We start from the raw sequence: 21819 nt of genomic DNA on the forward strand, positions 1-21819 counted from the left end.
GATAGCCGCTCCCCTTTATCACCTCCCTACCCACTACCACCCTCAAATCCTTATTATTGTTATTATTTATATATATATTTGTAAGATCATTTTATTGGGGGCTCTTACACCTCTTATAACAATCCATACATCAATTGTATCAAGCATATTTGTACATATGTTTCTAAACATTTGCTTTCTATTTGAGCCCTTGGTATCAACTCCTCTTATTTCTCTCCTTACCCTACCCTCTCACCCTTGGGAACCCTTGATAAATTATTATTTTTTTCATATCTCACACCGACTGCTGTTCCCCCTTTGCCCACGTTTCTGTAGCTCACGCCCCGGGTGGGGAGAGGGGGGTAATGCATCGAGCATTACAGTTGGTTCCCCTTCCTCCACTTTCCTCCCCCCACCTTCCCCCTACTCTCCTAGTATCGCTACTCCCATTTCTGTTCCCGAGGGGTTTATCTATCCTGGGTTCTGTGTGTCGTGAGCTCTTATTTGTACCAGAGTGCATGCTCTGGTCTAGTCAGAACTGAAAGGCAGGACTGAGGTCATGGTAATGGGGTGGTGAGGAAGCCTCAAGGAACCAGAGGAATATTGTGTGTTTCATTGGTGCTATTCTGCACCCTGGTTGACTCATCCCTTCTTGTGACCCTTCTGTGAGGGGATGTCCTGTTGTCTACAGATGGGTTTTGGGTCTCTGCTCTGACCCCCCTCATTCTCAACAATATATTTTTTGTTTGGGGTCTTCTGATGCCTGTTACCTGATCCCGTCAACACCTCATGACCACACAGGCTGGTGTGCTTCTTCCATTTGGGCTTGTTGCTTCTCAGCTAGATGGCCGCTTGTTTAACTTCAAGCCTTTAAGACCCCAGACACTTGATCTTTTGATAGCTGGGCACCATCAGCTTTCTTCACCACATTTGCTTATGCACCCATGTTGTCTTCAGTGATTGTGTTGGGAGGGTGAGCATCACGGAATACCAGGTTGTTAGAAACAAAGTGTTCTTATGTTGAGGGAGGGTTTGAGCATCCACCCACTTCCTCAATGTATTTCCATATAAATATATGTACATAGGGCAATACCTCTGTTTTAATGAATTACTATATTTACATAAGACACACCTATGTTTACACCTCTGGTCATAGCTTTGCTTCCTAGATTTGTCATCTGTTTGCTTTCCTTTCCCCTGCCCCACCATCACACACTCTTCTTCTGCCTCTCAGCCGTTCCTCTCAGCGAGACTGCTGCTCTCCCAACACCCCCAGGATCTCTGTGTCCTCCTCATTCCTGATTTTAATTCCCTAGTTGTTCCCCTGTCTACGGCCTTGTTTGCTCACTGCTCCTGTCCTCCACCCCCTCCTCTCCTCAAGTCCCTCTGGACCGTAGGTCCCATTGCTGTCTCCTTGGGCTGGCGTCCCATGCCTGTCTTAGATAGATAGGTAAAACAGCAATAACGGAGACAAAACAAAAGATGGAGAAAAATAAGAAAGAAAAAAAGACATAGATGATTCCAGGTCTGTCTGCTGACCTTTATGACCTCTCACCCCTGGTCCTGGGGGGTTCTGGGAACTGCCTCTCCTAGCCTGAAGTCTTTTTATTTCTTTCTCTCTCTCTCTCTTTCTTTCTTTTTTAACCAGGGCTCTGGCTAACCTCCTATCAGAACTGTGGGGATGGGCACCTGGCTTTCTGTTGCAGGGAGAGGAGGGCTGTGCCCAAACAGGGCCATTTCCTGCCAGGCACTAGCTTAACAACGTGTCTGGCGCCAACTCGCAGGTAGCTTTCTGGGCTTCTGGGAGCAAGGCAGCCCGACCAGACGTTTTTCGAACAGGAAATGAGCAACCTGGTTTCTGAAAGGAAAAGAACCCCAGCGACCTGGTTACCGGTAGGCTTCCTGGACAGACCGCTAATGACTGTTCCCCAGGGAAAAGACAAGGGGCCTGCAAACAATCTCACCCCTCCACCCACTGGGCCCCAAAACTGCCAGGGTGCCCCAGAAACCTCACCGGAGAGTGCGATCACTGAAGGGGAAAAAAAGTCCCAAATGAAATGGCAAATTCCATCCTCTGATGGATCTTTGTAGGGTAGGACTGAGGATAATGCACCATTAGATACACCACAGCCCAGCGAGGTCTTAGCGACCCCGTCACTGGCCAGGATTAGAACTACCGAAACCTGCTGACACCTCAAACTGCCAGGACATCCCGCGCCCAACTCTTGGTTCTCTCACCTGGCCCCTCTTGCTCCTGCTAGAAAGCCGCTGCCTGGAGCAGACTGTGAGCCACGGCAGCCCTGGGGCCAGAGGAGAACTGAGTCATTGGGTGACCAATGGATTTTCCGAAGTTGATCTTTCTTCTTGGAAGGCACCTCTGTGGGATTAGAATCTCCACCCTTTCGGTGAGTGGCTGCTGGGTGACTTCTGAGTGCCCTGGGGCTGGCTCGGCTAGTCCCCCAGCCTCCTCATATCAAGAGTTTCGATTCCATCATTCCAGCGCTCACCTTGAAGGTCCTCCACGTGCACCTCCCCTCTCATGTCGAATCCAACCGGAAGTCTAGGCAAATGTATCCTGCAGCTGGCCACTGCTTGCCACCTTTTCTGGGACCATCCTGGATCAGGCCTCTGTCCTCCCTTGTCAGAAGGACTGAAACCACTGCCTCCATGTTTCCCCATAGTGCCCGCCCCGACAGCCCCCTGACCAGGAATGGGGCACCCTGCACCTTGCACGGGTACTGCATCTCTCAGCATCCCTTTGGGAAATTCCAGTTCCCTGCTTAGAAACCCTCCTAGATGTCTCCGTCTCCTAAAGCCAAACTCAGGCACCGTGACCTACATGACTGAGAGATCATGCAGGCCTGCCCTATGAGCATGCAGTCTCCCTCGACTCTTGAACTCAGCACCTCGGACTCTCCTCAGTCCCTCTGCTCCGGCCACTGCAACCGACATGCTCCTACCGCCAGACTCATTCCCGTGTCCCCCAGGGAACGGTCAGTTGCCCTTCCATTTTTCTCAGGCCTCTCCTTGCCCTTGGCCCCTTCGGCTTTTCTCCACCTGACAGGTCACATCTGCTGGTTTCTTTCTTGTCTCACTCAGGGACCCCACTGTGTGCACTCCTGGACGCCCAGTGTCTTGAGTGGCCCCAGGTACACTGTAGACCCTCAATGAATCCTTACTCTTGAAGGAAGTCCGAAAGCTCACTTCTTTTTGAGTTACATTAAGGTGTACATTTCAGTACGTCTCATTTTAGAGATTGGCCCTGCTAGGATGAGATGGTGGGTGATCTAACAGTCCCCAGGACTTCTTGGGTTCTAATCCTGCCTTGATGAGTCCTGGTGGTATAGTGACTTACTAACCACAAGATCAGGATTCAAATCCACCAGCTGTTCTGCAGCAGAAAAACGAGGCTGCTCCCGTAAAATATAAAGTCTCAGAAACCCAAAGGGGCGGTTCTAGGCTGTCTTATTGATCTCTGTGAGCCGCCATGGACTGGGTGACAATAAACTTTGCTATATGTGGGGAGCCCTGGTGGCCTCGTTGCTACGCCTTAGGCTGTTGATGGGAAAGGTAGCAGCTCAAAACCACCAGCTGATTCCACGGGAGTAAGATGAGGCCGTGTACTCCCATAAAGAGTTAACGTCTCAGAAACTGACAGGTACAGTTCTATCTTCTCCTACACTCTCCCTATGAGTCAGCATCAACTTGATAGCAGTGAGTTTGGGTTGGGGGACTATAACCTTAGGAGCCCTGATGATGCAATTGGCGCAACACCCAGCTACTCATCGAAAGGCTGGAGAGTCAAACCCATCCAGTGGCCCTGTGGAATGAAAGGCCTGCCTATCTGCTCCCATAAAGCTTACAGCTTCGGGGCGGACAGGTCCATGCTACAGTGCCCAATAACAACAAAATTCTACCTTAGGAGGCCCTGGGTGGTGGTTAACACACTTGGGTGCTAACCCAAAGGTTAATGGATCAAATCCCTCCAGGGGCACCTCAGGGGGGAAAAAAAGACCTAGCTATGTACTTCTGAAGATTCAGCCACAGAAATCTTAGGAAGCGCAAATCTACCCTGACACACTTTGCTCTGACTGGCCCTGTGGCCTTGGGCAGGTGCCCAAATCTCTCTGGGCTTTGGATTGTCTATAAAGTAAAATGATCAACTAATCCACTAACCCAGTGCCATCGAATGGACTCCAACTCACAGGATGCCGTGTGACAGAGCAGGACTGCTCCGTAGGGTTTCCAACACTCCAAGTCTTTATAAGAGCAGACAGCCTCATCTTTCTCCCAACGAGTGGCTGGTGGGTTTGAATCACTGACCTTGAGGTTAGTAGTCCAACCCTGAACCCAATACCCAACCAGGGCCCCTAGATCACCTGGGTCTGGCCAATGAAGTCACAAGAGTTTAGATGCAGGAGGTGAGGAGAGTTCTTAGAGGGGGATTTCTGGTTGGCATGCACACGCCTTACATAGGATCTTATTAAAATGCAGAGCCTGGTTTGGGGTCTAGGATGAGCACTGGGATTCTGCCCAGGGCTTCAAACCGGTTCATTCTAACTCCACCCCTTGTTGAGAACGCACCTTTCCTGCCCAGAAACACTGAATCAGAATCCACCTTTTAACAAGCTCCCCAGGAGAGTCTTAGGATTGCTTTACCTGATTCTGCCTTTCTAAGGAGCTCCCAGCAGGTACTGATGCTGCTGGCCAGAAACCACATTCTGACCACCGGGATCAATGTTGGAGGGTCGCCTCCAACATTGGTATGAAGAGCGAGAAAGCCCCTTCGCTGGACTCTCAGGGGGGAAAACGGCGGCCCCTGGGTGGACCTGCACTACCGTGGAAGCCGAGGCCCCTAGGAACTGCCCAATGAGCTGCCTTCACTTGCAACGACTGGGGGTGTCAGAATGGGGTTTGCAGGTTCTAAATCATGTATCGCTGTCTGTATTTTTCACTGGGCTGCTCACTGCAAGGTCGGCAATTCAAAACTTCTAGCTGTTCTGTGGGAGAAAGACAGAGCTCTCTACTCCGTAGAGTTACCGTTTCAGAAACTCCCAAGGCAAGGGCTACCCTGTCCTGCAGGGTCACTGTGAGTCAAAAAGGACGGAAGGCCGTGAGGAAGAGACAGGGAGCCCCGCGGTCGTCGTGGGTTACATGTCGGACGGCCACCCAGGAGGTCAGCTCCTTAAATCCATCCACCGCTCTGTGGGAGAAAGACGAGGCTTTCTACTCCCGTAAAGAGTTGCAGCCATCTCAGAAACCCACAGGGCACTCTGTCTGTCCTCTGAGTTTTTTAAAGATACACATATACCCCCCTGTGCTGCACTTATAGAGACACGAAGGGTGTGTGTGTGTTTGTGTTTAAGTCCGTGGGAACACTCCGCTGTCTTTTACTTTGATCGTTCCAGGAGCACTTTGAATCCCCCCACGTCCATGCATGCACTTCTCCCTGTGGAAATCACGTCTAGCTTTGGTTGTCATGACCGGGGCTGTAAAACTGAACATGCGATCGCATTGACAGTCCATCCGTACACCGTCTTTGTGTCTGTCCTGCCCGCCCAGGACAAGCCCACCACTTTGGCCTGAGCCTAGCTTCTTCACTCCCATGAAGCGGCAGCCAGGCTGCACTGCCTCACCAATCCGTGCTAAGATTTTCACTCAAGAATTCAGGGATCCGTTTGGGCCTCGTCGTCCAGGACCCGTTCAGCCAGGCAGCTGGCAAGACTCCCACTCAGCCCCTCACTGGCTATGGGACCCCCTTTGGGATCTAACCCCCTGGAGAGAGGGAGTTGGTAAGATGATCTCTTCTAGACTGACATAGCCCAAGACCTCCTGTCTTCTCAGTCCTTTGAAGTGCTGACCACGACCCTGTGATCGTTTGTAAGGACCAGGCCTGAGCACGTCCCCAAGGATACCGGTGGCCTCAGAAATTCTCAGAGGCGAGGCGTTGAACGGAATGTCGTTTTCTGAAACATTCTGCCTAATTGGAGATCTCTGGTCCCTTTCCCTTGATGATTCCCAAGGTCTCTAATCTGTCACCTACCCAAGGTTACTGCTGGTTTGCCCTGAAGGGGAGGCTCTGGGGTGAGAGTAACCACCCACGTGCTGGTTTCTGTCCATCCCCTACCCCCACCCCCCACTCTCCAAAAGATGAATGAGCACATGGGAAAAGCTGAGTGGTCCAGTGCCTGGGGACTATGGTCACTCACTCCCCTGAGGGACTGACCTCACAACTGTAATGTGAGGACAGGCGATGGGCCTTCAGCGTTGGACCTATCACCCCCTGCGGTGGAAACTCTGTCAGCCCCTCGGCATGCAGACTGGGGCTCCAGGCTTTGTGTGAGGAAGGGCTGTGGGGCAACCTGCCCTAGTCATTCAGGAAGAATGTCGCAGGAACAGCCTTGGGGCCAGTGCTGGGAACAAGGCAGCCCTTCGGGTGCCAGGAAGTTCTTCCAGTCGGTCCTTAAGACTTATTACACCTACTTATGGGAACACAAAGTTCACAAAATGCTTTCCAACCTTGGATGGTGGCACTCTCTGTCGCAGCCAAGAGATAGCGAGATCGGTCATCTTTATTTCTCCCCAGTGATTCCTTGGTCAAGCTTGTTAATGAGATTTCCCCTCCAGAAGGGACACAGCAGATGGGGGGGGAGACTGCCAAACTAAACTACACTTCTCCCCAAGTTACCCCGTCTCCACCGGTCCCTAACATATCATATAGTGTGGGGAAACACATCAAAACACAAAATAGCTGTTATTTATTGAGTATTCTAGAATCTTTGCATGGGCCAATGTGATCCCCACACCAATCCCATGGAACAGACACTATTATTACCCTCATTTCATGATTCCACTGCCCTAGGAAACTGAGGCACATGCAAATTAAATAACTTGCCTAAAAGGAGATGGCTCAAAAGAGGTGGATCTGACCAGGACCATAATCCTTAGGGGTCACTAAGCTCAATCGGCATGACGTAGTTCACAAAGACAATGTTCTGCATCCAACTTTGGTGCGTGGGGACTGTGGTCACACAAGCTGGTGAGCAGCCATCGAAGGTGCAATGCTGGTCTTTCCTCATCCAGCAGAAGGAGGGCGGGGGGAGAACTGAGACCAAAGGCTCACATCGAAAGAAAATGTTTTGAACATGATGATGGCAACGTATGTACAAAGGTGCTCAACACAATGGATGGATGCATTGTTGGAAGAGCTGTAAGAGCCCCCGATAAAATGATTTGTTTTTAAAAAAACATTAAAGAAAAAGAGAAATTTGAAAGGCCTGTGGATACAATAAGTCCAGTGGGCCATGAAAATGCCTGTCTCCCCAACTCTGAGCCCTGAAGAACTAGATGGTGCCCGGCTCCCCCTACCAACTGCTCTGAAAGGAATCGGACTAGAAGGTCCTGGAATAAAAATGTGTAAATGAACACAGCATCATGACAAGATCAGACTTACTCAGATAGAGACTGTGGGACACCGGCCCCTCTCCCCCCAGGGACCTGGGACTGAACGCAACTCCTCATTAGCACACACCCCCAATTAAAACTAAATGGGCAACACTTGCCCGAGGAAGAGATCCAGAAAGGGGTGGGGGGGGCAGTGTCAGCAGAAAGCACAGGGAGATGGGGGATGAACGAGGGCTCAGCGAGGGATGACCGTGGAGAGCTGACTCCGAGTGTGTATGAAGCATTGAACATAAAGCTATTGTCTGCTCTGCAGAAATTCATCTGATCCACACACACAATCTAAAAAATAATAATTACACAGTTACAGCACTTGCAGTCAGTACAGGAGGGAGGAACGTTTCTCAACACACATCTAAAACACACTAATGAAAGCCATAGGCATCCACCCATGCACCCCTTTAATGAGTATTATATTTGGGACATGAGATATGAATTCATGTGAAACAGAGAAAGCTCCTTTTCTGGTGAGGCCCAAAGTCTACTGAGGTATCCATCCATCCTAAACAGTAAACAAGCTCCCAAAGGGAGGCCAATACTATCCACTCAAAGGAAAAGAGCGTGTTCGAGGTTGGGCAGACCTGTGGGTAGCTAGAATTTCCCATCAACTTGTAGGTTTTAAGTTAAGGGGGGTGAAGAGGGAGGACAGGGAGGCATTGGCAAGACTGGAAGGAAGAGGCAGGAGGAGAGCTGGCAAATGCCAGATAGACTGTCTCACGAGTATATGGGAGCAGGGAGAGAGGGAAGGCCTCATTTGTTCACTGCTTGTCTTCCATGCGAGGGGCCCCGGTGGCATAGTGGATTATGCATTGGACTGCTAACCACAAGGTCAGCAGTTCAAAACTGTGAGAAAAGAAGATGAGGCCTTTCTGCTCATGTAAAGATGTACAGCCTCAGAAACCCACAAGGGCTGTTCTACTCTGTCCTATAGGGTCACTGCGCATCAGAATTGATGCGATGGCAGTGGGTTTTGGGGGGTGGGGGGCTCCATGCTGGATTATAGGTTTTATGAGGCTGTGTACAGGGTCTGTGTGACTCCCCTGGAATCGTAGCATCAGGCAAAATGGTTGGCTTAGAGCCCCTGATGGACGAACACTGTTTAAAAGCTACAGGTAATTTAATATCTTGAATGCCAGTCTAGCCAGGTGGTCAGTCAGTTGAGTCAAGCATTTCAACTACGATAGAATAATCCCTGATCTTACTTTGTAGCATCACCAGCCTGGTATGAGCATTTTCATTGGCTCCTCTCAGCCACTCTTCTGTTGGACAGAGGAAGAAATTAGGCAGTCACCTCTCCTTCCTCCCATCTCACACACGAAAGACTGGATGATCTGAGCATACTTTCTTTCTCCCATTTTAATATATTTTGTTGTTCTTGAGAATATATACAATAAAACACATAGCAATTCAATAGCTCTGACACCCACCATGTAGTGGCATTGGTTATACTGATTGAGTTATGTAAGCATTCCTATCCTCTTTCTCTGAGTTGGTCCTCCCCATGAACATCAATGCACGGCCCCCTGAGCTTCCCATCCCGTCTTTGAAGTTGCCTGTTGTTGATCTGATCCCATACCGTAGATTTTAAGCAAGTAGAAAACTGGAGGCAAACATTCTTTACCAGTTCAAGCTAAACTATTACTGGTTTTCAGAAGACTTCAGTGGATCTTCTGGGTTTAAGGCTAAGCAATTATCTCAGGGCATACATTTAAGGGATTTGTGCAAAGTCTGGTGTCCCTGAGAATTTGAAATTCTACTCTGCGTCTTCATCCTTTTGATCAGGATTCTTCTACAGAATCTTTGGACCAAAATGCTCTGGAATGATGGCTGGGCACCATCCAATTCTTCTGGTCTCTTGACAAAGGGGGCAGTTGTCCATGGAGGCAGTTGGCCACACATTCTATATCCTCCTCCTCTTCCTGTTTCTCCTTCTCCCTCTGTTGTTCCAGGTGAACAGAGCCCATTATTTTGCATTGGATGGCCTCTTTCGCATGCTCTCTTGACTTTCCAGAGAGAGCAAGATTAAATAAAAAAGGTTATTTACTGAGTTAAAAACCGCTAGGTCACTTTGAAAAAGACTAGACAAAGTTGTTACACCAACATTGACAGCAATTTAGAAAGGGTCACTCGTGGCTGGACAGAGCTGAGCAAATTGCCCTTGCTAGATATGTTGGCCTGCCCAGAGCATCTAAAATTAGAACTCTAGAAGCAAAGAGGAGCCTATCTCTGTCCTTCGCTCATGTTGTCCTGTGTCCCCCATAGGACAGACTTGAACTTCCCCTTACGGTTTCCTGCGTACTTATTCTTATGGGAGCAGATCACCAGGTCTTTTCTCCGGTGGAGGGGCTGGTGGGGTTGAACTGCTGGCCTTTCCACTGAACTACTGCTCCAGCTATGTGCTTAAATCATTGTGCCACCAGGATTCTTATGACCAGCACACGACAGTATAAAGACGTTAGGGGACAGTGCAGAGGCCAAGGCACTTACCCATAGAGATGTAACACATGAGTATACTGGTTCTCACAGATCTCGTAACTGGAAACGCCACACCCATCAATGGTTTGGCCATTCTTATACCAAGTCACCTCTGGCTTGGGCTGCCCTAACGACAAAGAAGTAAAAGTTAATAAAACTCATTTAAGTATGAGGTCGCTTCAAAAAGGTTTGTAAGGAAATCCCATGTTCCTTTCGTTCCCTTTTCCCACACCTTTTTGGAGCCCCTGGCATTTATTTTAGGGAAGAAAGCTGCAATGCTAGGACCAAGAACAAATAATAAACAATGTGGGTGAGCATGAGGGAGCTTATGCTAGTTGGGGGACTTAAAAAAGCTCATGGTATAAACGCATCATTCAACGAGCACTTTTGAAGCAAGTTATGAACCTACGATGGTGCTCATTCTGGTTGGGGGTGGAAATCACAATGTGTGGCAGTTACATCATCTCCTCTCAACTTGAGCGAAGAGGTGGAGTCTGGCCTGTCTATCAGGTCATAATCAAAGAGGCTTCTGTCTGGGCATGCCTTCTCCTGAGGATTCTGGGAACTCCTATCTTCCTCCCTGGAGGCAGGACACACTTTCTCTCGGCCTTCCCTTTCCTGCTGTTAAGACATTCAGAAAGATGGGGGAGACACATGAAGACCTGCTCCAGCCCACCCCACCCCTGCCACGGGATCCACAAGACCTTCCACCTACTGGCCTTTGATCGTCCTGCATTCGGGATCATTGCATGTGCTGTGTGAGTCTAAAGAGGACTTTATAGACTAGTGCCAGACATATGCGTTAATATCAGACTTCATCTGGACTGGGCTGGGATGTTTTCTCAATATACAATTTCTCTTTGATATAAAGCTCTTTCTTATACAGATATGAGTATTTATGAATTTGTTTCTCTAGTCAACCCAGACTAACACACACTGTGAAAGAATGCTGCCTTGATCTCAAGCAACGATGAACCCAAATGACACAAAACTTGAAAATAAGATCAAAATGTTGATGTTGAATGCTTCCCGTGTTGTATATGGGAAGAAACCCACTCAAGAATTACCTAGAGGGATATACTTTGTTTCACTCTATGAAATTTTTGATGAAAATTCGCGGACTGAGTGAACATGTAGATTTCTATCCAAATGGGATGCCAATCATTTTCTTCTGTCAGAAAAGGTAGCCTCATAAGTTAGGGTCTATTGCCTTATAGGACATTGATCCACCTCTTGTCTGTGAGTTTGTTGTACTGTGGTGGCTTGTGTGTCCTGTGATGCTGGTATACACCTGGGGACTGACCCAATGACCACAACCATGAGTTCAGACATAACAGTAGTTGTGAGGATGGCGCAGGATCAGGCAGTGTTTCATTCTGTTGTAAACAGGGTCGCTATGAGTCGGAACAACAAAGATATTAGCCCATGTTCTACCTCGTCCGGCCATCTTATCCTCATATTGCCTTATAAAGTTGCTGATAGATGTTTAATTCTTCAGATGTTTTTAAACCAGCTCTAAATATTTTCTGGATCCCTAATTAGTGAATGACTTGACTAAAACCTCGGGAATGTTCTCTTCACATTCATATGCGTGCCCTTTTACCTTTCTGAAAATTATGCATTCACAGGGCTTAAAGGGGAGTGTATGTTTGGTACAAAAGAGAAAAGAGAAAAGAGCAAAGTAGCTGAGCAAGTGGGATTTTCTTCCTGATCAGGAGGAGCTTGGGATACTGGTTTCCCGGTTGGTACTGTGCACCTGTGACCAATCAATGACCTCACAGAAATTGACCTCCTCTGCCGCCGCCCCCCCCTCACAAAGGGTCCATGTGTCCCTTTTAATGGATGTGATACTGATGAGATGCTCTGGTGAAACCCCAAGATTTCTGTCCTCCTCTTGGGACCCTTCCCCTTGTTACTGAGGAAGAAGGCTTCCAGTCCGTCCCAAAGAGCTTTCTCCCTAGCCTCCAGGTCGTTGAAAATCTACTGCCATGTGCCACATGTGCCTGGGCTTGAAAAGGGCTGTCCACATGCAGGAACATGCGTCTGTCGCATGATCTGGGGGAAACCAGCCTCGGAGACCACTAAGATAAGACTCCACATCTTTGCAAGTCATAGAGGGGGAGAAGCTAACCAAGGTCAGGAGGTAACCGGATCAAATCAGTGAGCTGTGTTGGAGGCAGGAACTGTGAGGACCCAGAAGCCCTTGGCTTCTCCTCCAAGTCTCAGTTCACCATTGGTCATCTGGCTCTGTCTATGTCTGCGTCTGGCTATGTCTACATCTACCTCTGTGCTGAGCCCTGGGGTGTGTTTTTGGCCACCACGAGTGTTCCTCATTACTTCTTCCTGCAGGTAAGCATTCAGCAGTGGGTCCCTGGAGTCAGGCGCAGACATGCCTGCAGGCCAAGACATGCCCACAGCTGCTGGGCGCTGGCCTCTCTCGGACCAATGATGACACGATGAAAAATGTGCTCCCCTGCATGAGGAGACTGCAAGACGCCGACCTCCCTGTTCTAATCGGCCTGGTGTCCCCTTTCAGTCCCTTCTCGGGAGATTCCTTCTCATTGGCGTGGTGCTTGGCTGCCATGAGTGGGTCACTGACTCACAGTGACCTCATGCACAAGGAAATGAGACTGCCCGGCCCCAGGCCATCCCCATGACCTGTTTCAGAGCAGACAGTTGTGATCTTCATGGGCTTATTGTCACACATGGATTGACAGACCTTTTCTCCTTGCCTGTCTTCGTCTAGACCAGGGATGGGGAATCTTTTTTCTCTGCTACAGGCCATTTGGCTATTTACAACATCATTCAAGGATCATACAGGTCAAAGATTTTAATGAACTCATCTTTAATGTGATGGCTCAAACGGCTTCTCTTTGTTGAAGCGTGTGGTGTTAGCTAGCATGGATGATCTCTCGGATCTGGTCGCACAGTAGTTGCTCATTGGACTGCTAAGCACAACGTCAGCAGTTCAAAACCACCACCCGCTCCTCTGGAATGAAAGCTGAAGCTCTCTACTCTGGTAAACATTGACAGTCTCAGAAACCCAGAGGGGCAGGTCTACCCTGACTCTTGGGGTCTCTATGAGCCAGTCGTGACTTGATGGCAGTGAGTCTTGGGTTTGGGCATGGCCTGCAGGCCGGACAGTTCCATCACGGCCTTAGAAGTTCTCCTGAACCGGTTCAGCACCTCAGAGGCATGAAACTCACTGGCCTGCTATTTAGCTCGGCCGTGCGGTGCAGTGTCTGGGGATCGAACCCCAGTCTCCCAACTGGGAGACAACAATTCTACCTTTAAACCACCAGAGTCTCAAAGATTCCTTCTTCTGAAGCCCATCGTTGTCCTTTTACGTGTGTGTATGAGATTTTTAAAGAAAAGAATACTCAGTGTGCATGGTAGGTGTGAGCTGAGCTGGGGGTGCTTCTGCTCTGGTGTTTCCTGCAGACTCACCAGGCCAATTGTCACCCCACTTGCTAAGCGACTGGCTGTTGCTTCCCTCGAGGTGGGACAGGTGGAAGTAACCAGGGAGGTAGCATCTTCCACTTTGTGGGGTTCCTCTTTTGTCCCTCCTCTGATGAGCACCCTCACCCCAACAGCCCAGCCTTGCTTTCTGAGGCAACCTGCAGGCCACAGATGGAACATGTCAGAAGGACAGGGCTCAGGTGGTTGGAGCCCATAGGCATGCTCAGCATCGGCCCAAACACGGGGTTTCCTGGGAAACATGGGGTGTGCCACCCTCAGCCCTCAAGGTGACCTGTGAATGCCGTCTGCCGGGACAACGCTGGGCAGGCGGGAGGTGAGGAAGGAGGTTCACGCGTGTGACTAGGAAGGGCTCGGGCGGGGCCGTGGGTTACATGTTAGGCTAGGTCAGAATGACTCAATGGCTGTTGTTTATCTGTTTGCGTTTAATTGTGTATCCTTTTGCTGTGTCAAAAAAAAGACCTTTGGGGTTAACAGACCAACAAAAGCACCTGTGTAGTGAGGATGACGAGAGAGAGAGAGAGAGAGAGAGAGAGAGAGAGAGAGAGCAGGGCAGCTCAGCCCTGGGCACCCAGGCATCTCAAGGACAGAGGCCTGTGGAGGAATGCAGCCCTGGCTGCGGTGGGCTCTGTGGCGGGCTCTGCTCCCAGTGCTTAGGAAAGGGGCCCTCCAGGAGAGTGGTGCCTTCTCTCTGCCCTCGGAAAAGACCACCAGAGCTGTTTTGTTTGGGGTTTGATTGCTTGGGGGGGTTTAATGGTAGAGACATACTAATCCAATGATGTTATTTTAGTTCCTTTTAAAAGCAAAGCCTTTTCTACCTTCTGGAATACTAACACTTGATCTCCTCTGACTGACTTAGTTGCCCAGTCTCCTGTCTAATTTCAACAATTGCACCAATGATTGGCATGCCTGATGGAGGCAGGTTGTAAGAGATGCATTTAGTTGGGTTTGGGAGCTCAGTAAGAGGACCAGAGGGAGAGGTCAAGAGATCATAGAGGTGAACTCATTCATGGTCCCCCTATCGCTCAGAAGACGATGAGTGGATGGTCTAAAAAAAGAATCCAGGTGAGATTTGCCTAAAAGAGAGCCCCCAGGTGAGCTAAGGAAGGTTGCCGAAAAGGGACCTGGAAGTTTCTTGGGGGAAAAAAATCTTTTAGAAAAAAAAAAGAAGAAGAAAATTCAACTACTTGATCCATTTTTATCCCAAGTGACCTTTCAACCAAGACGTGGTCAGAGGGACAGTCCCGTGTGAGAAGAGTCAAGCAGGGAAGGCCGGTTACCAGATATGATGCAACGGAGCTCCGTGTCGGACTTCTCGGGCACCTTCTGAGACAGCAGCGTGGATAAGAAACAAGGTGTGCGTCTCGGGGGCACTCCCGCATCCGTCATCCTTTCATGCCCCGTCAATCTGGAAAACAGACATTCCCGGCATCACCCTTGTATTCTGGGATTTCGTCGGCCTTCCCGGGAATCTGAGAAGGCACTCTGGCCTGTTAGTGACCCTTAGGGAGGGCAGGAATCATCGTGGATGGGGCAAATGGCTGATTGCTCAACTAATAACCAAAACGTTGGTGGTTTCAGCCTGGAGGTGCCTGAGAAGAATGGTCTAGAAACCTTTGAAAGGCCATGCCCTTGACATCCCCACAGAAGAAGCACCCTGCTCTTCTCCGACCAAGTGATCCCCACCCGTCAGAACCAGCTCAACAGATGACAACAGGTTTGTTTCTGTTTTAGGGACAGAGGTGCACGGGGCTGCGCTTTGGGTACACAAACACCTTAGGCCATGAACGTCTTAGCCCACGGCATTTCAACCTCAACTCCTGGGTGCTTCCCTGAGGTTGGGGCTGCCCTGTGCGTGGCAGGACAGTGAGCTCATGCCTAGCCTCTACCTACTCAATGCCCGGAGCACCCTGTCTGCTTGACAATCAAGACTATCTGTAGGCATCGCCAGATGTTCCTGTGGGGACACGCCCAGGTGAGTCCGAGAGGGAGATCCCGGATGGCCAGAACCAAGACTGAGTAACAGGTTTGGGGATGAAGGTAAACAAGCGGCCATCTAGCTCAGCAGCAACAAAGCCCACATGGAAGAAGCATACCAGCCTGTGCGATCACAAGCTGTTGAAGGGATCAGGTATCAGGCATCAAAAAACAAAAAATTAAATCATTGTGAATGAGGGGGAGTACACATGGGGGACCTAAGATCCATCTGTAGACAACTGGACATCCGCTTACAGAAGGGTCACGGGGAGGAGATGAGCCAGTCAGGATGCAGTGTAGCAACGATGAAACATACAACTTTCCTCTAGTCCTTAAATGCTTCACCCCCACCACCCCCACTATCATGATCCCAATTCTACCTTACATATCTGGCTAGACCAGATAATGTACACTGGTACATATAGGAACTGGAAACACAGGGAATCCAGGTAGGAAGATCCCTTCAGGACGGACCAGTGCTGAGAGTGGCAATACCGGGAGGGTGGGGTAGAAAGGGGGAACTGATTACAAGGATCTACATATAACCTCGTCCCTGGGGATGGACAACAGAAAAGTGGGTGAAGGGAGACGTCAGTCAGTGTAAGATATGACAAAATAATAATAATTTATAAATTATCAAGGGTTCATGAGGGAGGGGGGAGCAGGGAAGGAGGTGGAAACATGAGGAGCTGATACCAAGGGCTCAAGTAGAAAGCAAATGTTTTGAGAAGGATGATGGCAACAAGTGTACAATTGTGCTTGACACAATGGATGGATGGATGGATGGATGGATGGATGGATGGATGGATGGATGGATTGTGATAAGAGTTGTACGAGCCCCCAGTAAAATGATTTTTTTTTTTTAAAGAGGTTTGGGGTGAGTCTAAGACTGGTGCCAATGGAGCCCTGGCGATGCTGTGGGTCTGGCATGGAACTGCTAATCCCTCCAGGTCAGTGGTTCAAACTCACCAGCCACTCCTCAGAAGAAAGATGAGGCCATTTGCTCCCATATAGGCATGAGTGGGAATGGCCTTGGGTTTGGGTTTGGAATGCTGGTGCCACACACACCCACTTCCTCTTTCTCTTCTTAAGTCAGAAGCTTTCCATACTGTTATCCCAAAAAGGCACATAAACATCTTTGTCTTTGAAGAAAGAAATTTGATAGTAAAGTGGCATGGCTCTCTCCAGGAGAAAATGATGTTCATATTGGGGAAGGCACTCCTTCTGTGCACTGGCCGGGGGGTGGGGGGGTGAGGGGTGTCAGGGGCCAAGCTGGTGTTGTGATGCAAAACCCTAAACAAATCCACTGCCGTGCGGTTGGTTTCATCTGATAGCCACCTTATATCGGGTTTCAGAGACTGTAACTCAAACAGCCTCATGTTTCTCGGAAGAGCAGCTGGTGGCTTTGAACCACCGACTTTAATAGCAGTCCCGCCCTTACCTGGTAGGACCACCATACAAGGAGACATTAAACAACCCATTAGTGACTAGGTATATTAGTCTCATTTCTTTTAAACTACCTACAGCTGTGGTTCTCAACCTGTGGGTCGCAACCCCTTTGGGATTGAATGACCCTTTCACAGGGGTTGCCCAATTCATAACAGTAGCAAAATGACAGTGATGAAGTAGCAACGAAAATCATTTTCTGGTTGTGGGGGTTACCACCACATAAGGAACTGTATGAAAGGGCCATGGCCTGAGGAAGATTGAGAACCCCTGATCTACAGGATGATTACTAATACCTCCTATAGTTTCTGGGGAAATGACACCATGCTCAGTAGAGGGGCAATGAAAAGGGGGAGGTCTTCAAGGAGATGGATGGACACCGTGGCTGCAACCATGGCTTCCAACATCACAACAGTTGTGAGGCTGACGCGGACCTGGCAGTGTTTTGTTGTGTTGCACGGATGGTCACCACCAGTCAGAGCTGACTCCACAACACCTGACAACAACAACAACACCTCTTCTAGGTGAGAGACCAGAAGCTCAGAAAGGTACAGCTTGCTCCAGATCACAGATCAAGTGGCGGCTGCCCAGGTGCCGCCAGGTACAGCTGTGTGGGTTGTGTAGAGTTCACATGACCTGAGCAGGGCACAACCAGCACAGCGGGGTGGCAGTCCTGGGAGCCAAATGCAAAGGGCGCTCCCCACACTGCAAGGCTCTCAGCACCACTCTGCCAATCTACTTTGGGGGGCCCCCAGTTTGAAGATGGCATTTCGCTCTAAGCAAACAGGAGCTCCCGGGTCCCCGCCCCGTTTCACCTGTTCCTCACCTGTCAAAGGAGGGGCTGATGCTTACCTCCCAGATTGTTCTGAGGACCAGAACACTGTGTTTACATCCCCTCGTTAGAAGGTGGCACAGAACTTTGGACACTTCAAGGAAAGATTCCATGTGGCTCCGCCGACAATTTCCTTTTCTGCTGTGAGCAACCACAATAACTTTTTCTTAAAGGGATGGTCCAGTTGATATCTAAAACCCTCTCCTGGTTTAAGCCTTACAAGTTTGCAAGCAGCCTCCCAAGGCACAATAACTCACCGATAGCAGCAGAGTGGAGAGTGAGGAATCGGAGGAGGCTATGGAAGAAGTGGCTGGTGAGCTCGTTGAACAAGTGTCACCTCTTCCCTGAGACCAAAAGAACAGAGTGGTGCCTGCTATTATTAGGGGACATGCTGATCAAGGATTCTGCAGAGCAGTGATTCCCAAAGTGGGTGATGCCGCCCCCTGGGGGAGGGTGGAATGACCCAGGGGGCACTGCAAAAGCAGAGACCTACCTGCCTGCATTTGGTCCTGGACCATGGGTCATGGTACTAAAAAAGGTAATTGCCATGGGGGTGCTGAGTTGTTGTTGTTGTTGTTTTCTGAAAAGAGGGAAGTAGGGCAAATAAATTTGGGAACCTATGCTATAAAGGATTCCTGATCAAGAGGAGGGGGTGGGGGTGAGGGTGGGCCAAACAGAATTTCAAATTCTCATGGACTCCAGCCTGGATTCCTGTAATTATTACCCTGAGATCCTTTTTTTAAACCTTAAGCCTTAAACCAAAAAGAGGCCTTTGACCAAACAACACTCGTGTTTGACTGGGAGAGAATGTCTACCTTGAGCATTAGGCTCTCCTGAGAACTATCCATCTGGGATCCAGCTGGCAGCGAAGACTCGACCATGAGACAGGGCCCTTCGAAGGCAGTAAGTCCAGGCTCAGGGGAGAAGGCCATTTGGAAAAGGACGGTGAACCTGGGGGCCACACTGGAAGGCTCATCCATCAATGAGATGTCGAGTTGGTGCGTGCCTTGCTGTGTTTATTCTCAACAGCAAGATCATTTTTTTCTAAGGTTCATCTGCAATGGTCATTTCCAAGGCATGCCTCCCCCTATACCCACTACTGCTGTTGGTGAGGTGGGAGAAGGACCAATCACCCTGCCATGGGTGGCGGTGATGCTGAGGGCAGTGTGCCTCATCTGTGACTCCTCCCTCGGTGACTACTTCCTGACCGTGCTGTCCCACGCATTAAAATTCTGAGAAAGGCCAGGCCTTTGACTCACAGCGCTCATTTACCGCAGTTCCAGCCACAGGGCGCTGACTGTCCGGAGGGGAGAGAAAGGACAGCTAAATCCGGCCGTGGTTTGTGCTTCACGGTTTCCTCTGAAGGTGAGAACACTTGGCAACAGACATATCCTTCCCTGCTAGAGATGACGAATCAATATCGAGCCACCGACATTCATGGACGGGCCTGGGACAGGGGGAGGGCTTCTCTGAGAACCTGCTGTTCGGCTGTGGGGGACAGATGTTGCTTTGTGTTTGTATTTTACATTTTGAATTTGCCTTGGACAGTGTCGACTCTAAGCGGGTACAGGTACTTCCTTAATGACCCACGGATCAGTGATTCCTCTTCCGAGCACTTCCAAGTACTTCAGTCTAAGTACTTGTCCCAGCGGAAGACTCTGGTACCACCCAGGGCTCCATACTCTATTCAGTTAGCATACAAGAGGCTGCATTAAAAAATATTGCTACCAAGTCATGGGAACTTTATTAAACAAATGTTCAAAATGTGAAGCTATTCTTTCTCAGTACATCTTGGTCTTTTTACGATTTCTTTTCTTTTTAAAAAATTGTACGTTTTCTTGACATATAATTCACATACTATACCATTCGACAATTTCAGTATATTTAAAAGAGCTGTGGAGTCATCACTGCCATCGATATTAGAGCATCTTCTTCATTATAGCCATGATTTTTAGCTTCTCATTTCCCCCCCTCAAGTTCCCCTGACCATAGCCCTGAGAAACTAGTAATCTAATTACTGACTAGATATTTACCTATCCTGGGTTTCATATAAAGAAAATCACACACACACAAATATAATAAAATAAAACACAGGAACCCCTTAATTCAAAAGAAAGTAGAATTTTTTTTTTTACAGAGGAGAGAACGAACGTGGTCTCCCACGACCACAAATCATGCAGCTGAGTTCCCCGCATTTGGGGAAATCGCAGGGGTCAGCACATCCAGAGTGCAATGCATAAGCCTTGTCCTGGGAAAATGGCCTTTGTGATCATGGTATCTCCCCTGCCAAGTAAGTATGGAAATAATTTTGTAAAAGAACAAATGATAACGTGCTAAATTTTAACGTAACCACAATCGGCATTAATTCACTTTCCAGGGCACTCTGTCTGACAGCAGGGTGTTCACATCCCTGGTCAATAGTCAGAGGGGATTCCCTGGAGGCTTAACCCTGCTAATGGATTTGGGGCGATCGCGGCCATCCACACCCTCTGCAAACTAGGTGCTCAGAATTTAAGCTCTAATATAATTCCCCCTCTGGTCTCGGATTTTATGATGTACAATCCTTGGATGACACAGGCAGGCGTGCTTCTCCCAGGTGGACTTAGCCTGACACCTCCCTTAGATGGCTGCTTGTCTCAAGAGCACAGATAGTATTCTTCCTGTTAGCTGGGCACCCTCTGATTTCTTCACCCGTTCTTCAGTGATCTCTTCATGAAGGCAGGTTTCAAGTAGCTCTGCCACTTACTATCTGAGCTTTCTGTGCCTCTATCTCTTCATCTGTAAGACGATGATAACTGGTGTACTTACTTCATGTGGAGGTTATGCAATGAAGTATAAAGTTCTCAGTTGGAGAGTGAGCATTCTTTATTCCTTGCGGTCAGTGGCTTTGGGTTTCCCTTTTCAAAGCTACCAAAGCAATAGCCTTCTCTTAAGTCTGTGCAGAACAGCCAAGAGGCCACAGGAGGGTTTCAGAATGCCGACGGCCCTGTAACAACGCCAAGTTTTATTTTGGTGACTCTGCCGCACGGATAGCGGTGGCTGGCTGCTGTCAGCAAGGAGCCACAATCAGCTTGAGGAGTCTGGAAAGGCTGGCTCTACCCACACACAGATAATGTGTCCCCGGCTCCCTGGAGCTGCCGGGACAGCAAGCTGAGGAGTGGTTCCTCGCTGGGGACAGGAGGGATTCGTGCTGATGACTTCGTCTAGTCCACCGGCAATTGTGGGCTGGACTCTACCATAGGCATTCTTACAGATTTTGGACACGCCTCCCGCCTCCCCCCCAAACAAAACAACATTGCTACCAAGGCTAGTCCGATCCATAGCAACCCTGTACAGCATTTCTGAGGCTGTACATCTTGACAGGAATAGACAGACAGCCTCATTTTTCTCTTCCTCCATGGCTGGAGGTCAATGTCGCCCCGGCGGTGGCACCAGGACTCCTTACTGAATACTGGTGTGGGAGTGACATCATCTGCTATCAATTGGAGAGGATTCAGAGTGAAAGGGTGGAGTTCAGCCTGTCAGTCAAGTCGCAGCTTGGTGACCTCATGTGGAGGCGCTAAGGAGAGAATAGCTTGCTGGAGGTGGGACGCAGGCTCACTCCGGGGGAGACATTATGGATGAGGAGCTGATGGAGCTGTACTGATGGAGCCCGAGCTCTGGAACCAGAGGAGCCACCCAGAGGCCCATGTCAGTGCTGAGATGCTTCCACCACCACTGCATCCGCAAGACTTTCCACCCAATGGCCTGTATCTTCCTGCATCTGGTGTCATGTGTCTCATGAGTCTGAAGAGGACTTTTAGATTGGTATCAGACATATGGGCTAATATCAGACTTACGGACTTGATCTGGACTGGGCTGGGACATTTTCTCAATATTCAATGGCTCTTGTATACAAAGCTCATTCTTATACACATATGAGTGTCTCTCTGAATTTTGTTTCTCTAGTCTACCCAGACTAACGTGGACTAGTTATTTATAGGAAAGCAACTCTCCCTAAAGTTGGGTCCTGGAAAAGTGGGGGAGGGGGAGGCATACTGGGAAGCAGCTAACAGGTAGTGAGTATCACTGTGCTCACCCCCCTCCCCCTCCCCCAGGCGGGGCACTTCGCATCCATAAAGCCCACTGAATCCTCCTGGCCAACCTACTCAGGCTGGTATTCTTAGCGACTT

General features: G+C 49.2%; 1 protein-coding gene and 1 non-coding gene across 2 annotated transcripts in view; both read right to left on the minus strand.

Annotated features, from left to right (window-relative positions):
• ALPK2 (alpha kinase 2) overlaps nucleotides 1–21819 on the minus strand; it is a 116184-nt gene that overhangs the window by 85289 nt on the left and 9076 nt on the right. The window contains exons 2-3 of the mRNA XM_045296055.1: nucleotides 14673–14800; nucleotides 9928–10042 (exon numbers count right to left, since the gene is read on the minus strand). Of these exons, the coding sequence (XP_045151990.1) occupies nucleotides 9928–10042; nucleotides 14673–14781 (224 nt within the window). The 5' untranslated portion in view covers nucleotides 14782–14800. The remainder of the gene's footprint in view (nucleotides 1–9927; nucleotides 10043–14672; nucleotides 14801–21819) is intronic.
• LOC115871723 lies at nucleotides 19784–19945 on the minus strand. Its single transcript, XR_004047443.1, has one exon. It is a non-coding gene; the product is annotated as a U1 spliceosomal RNA (small nuclear RNA).

This window comes from Echinops telfairi, unplaced genomic scaffold (genome assembly GCF_000313985.2).
Source record: "Echinops telfairi isolate 266 unplaced genomic scaffold, ASM31398v2 ScPeMD7_7400;HRSCAF=8409, whole genome shotgun sequence".
In the NCBI taxonomy this organism is placed as follows: domain Eukaryota; kingdom Metazoa; phylum Chordata; class Mammalia; order Afrosoricida; family Tenrecidae; genus Echinops; species Echinops telfairi.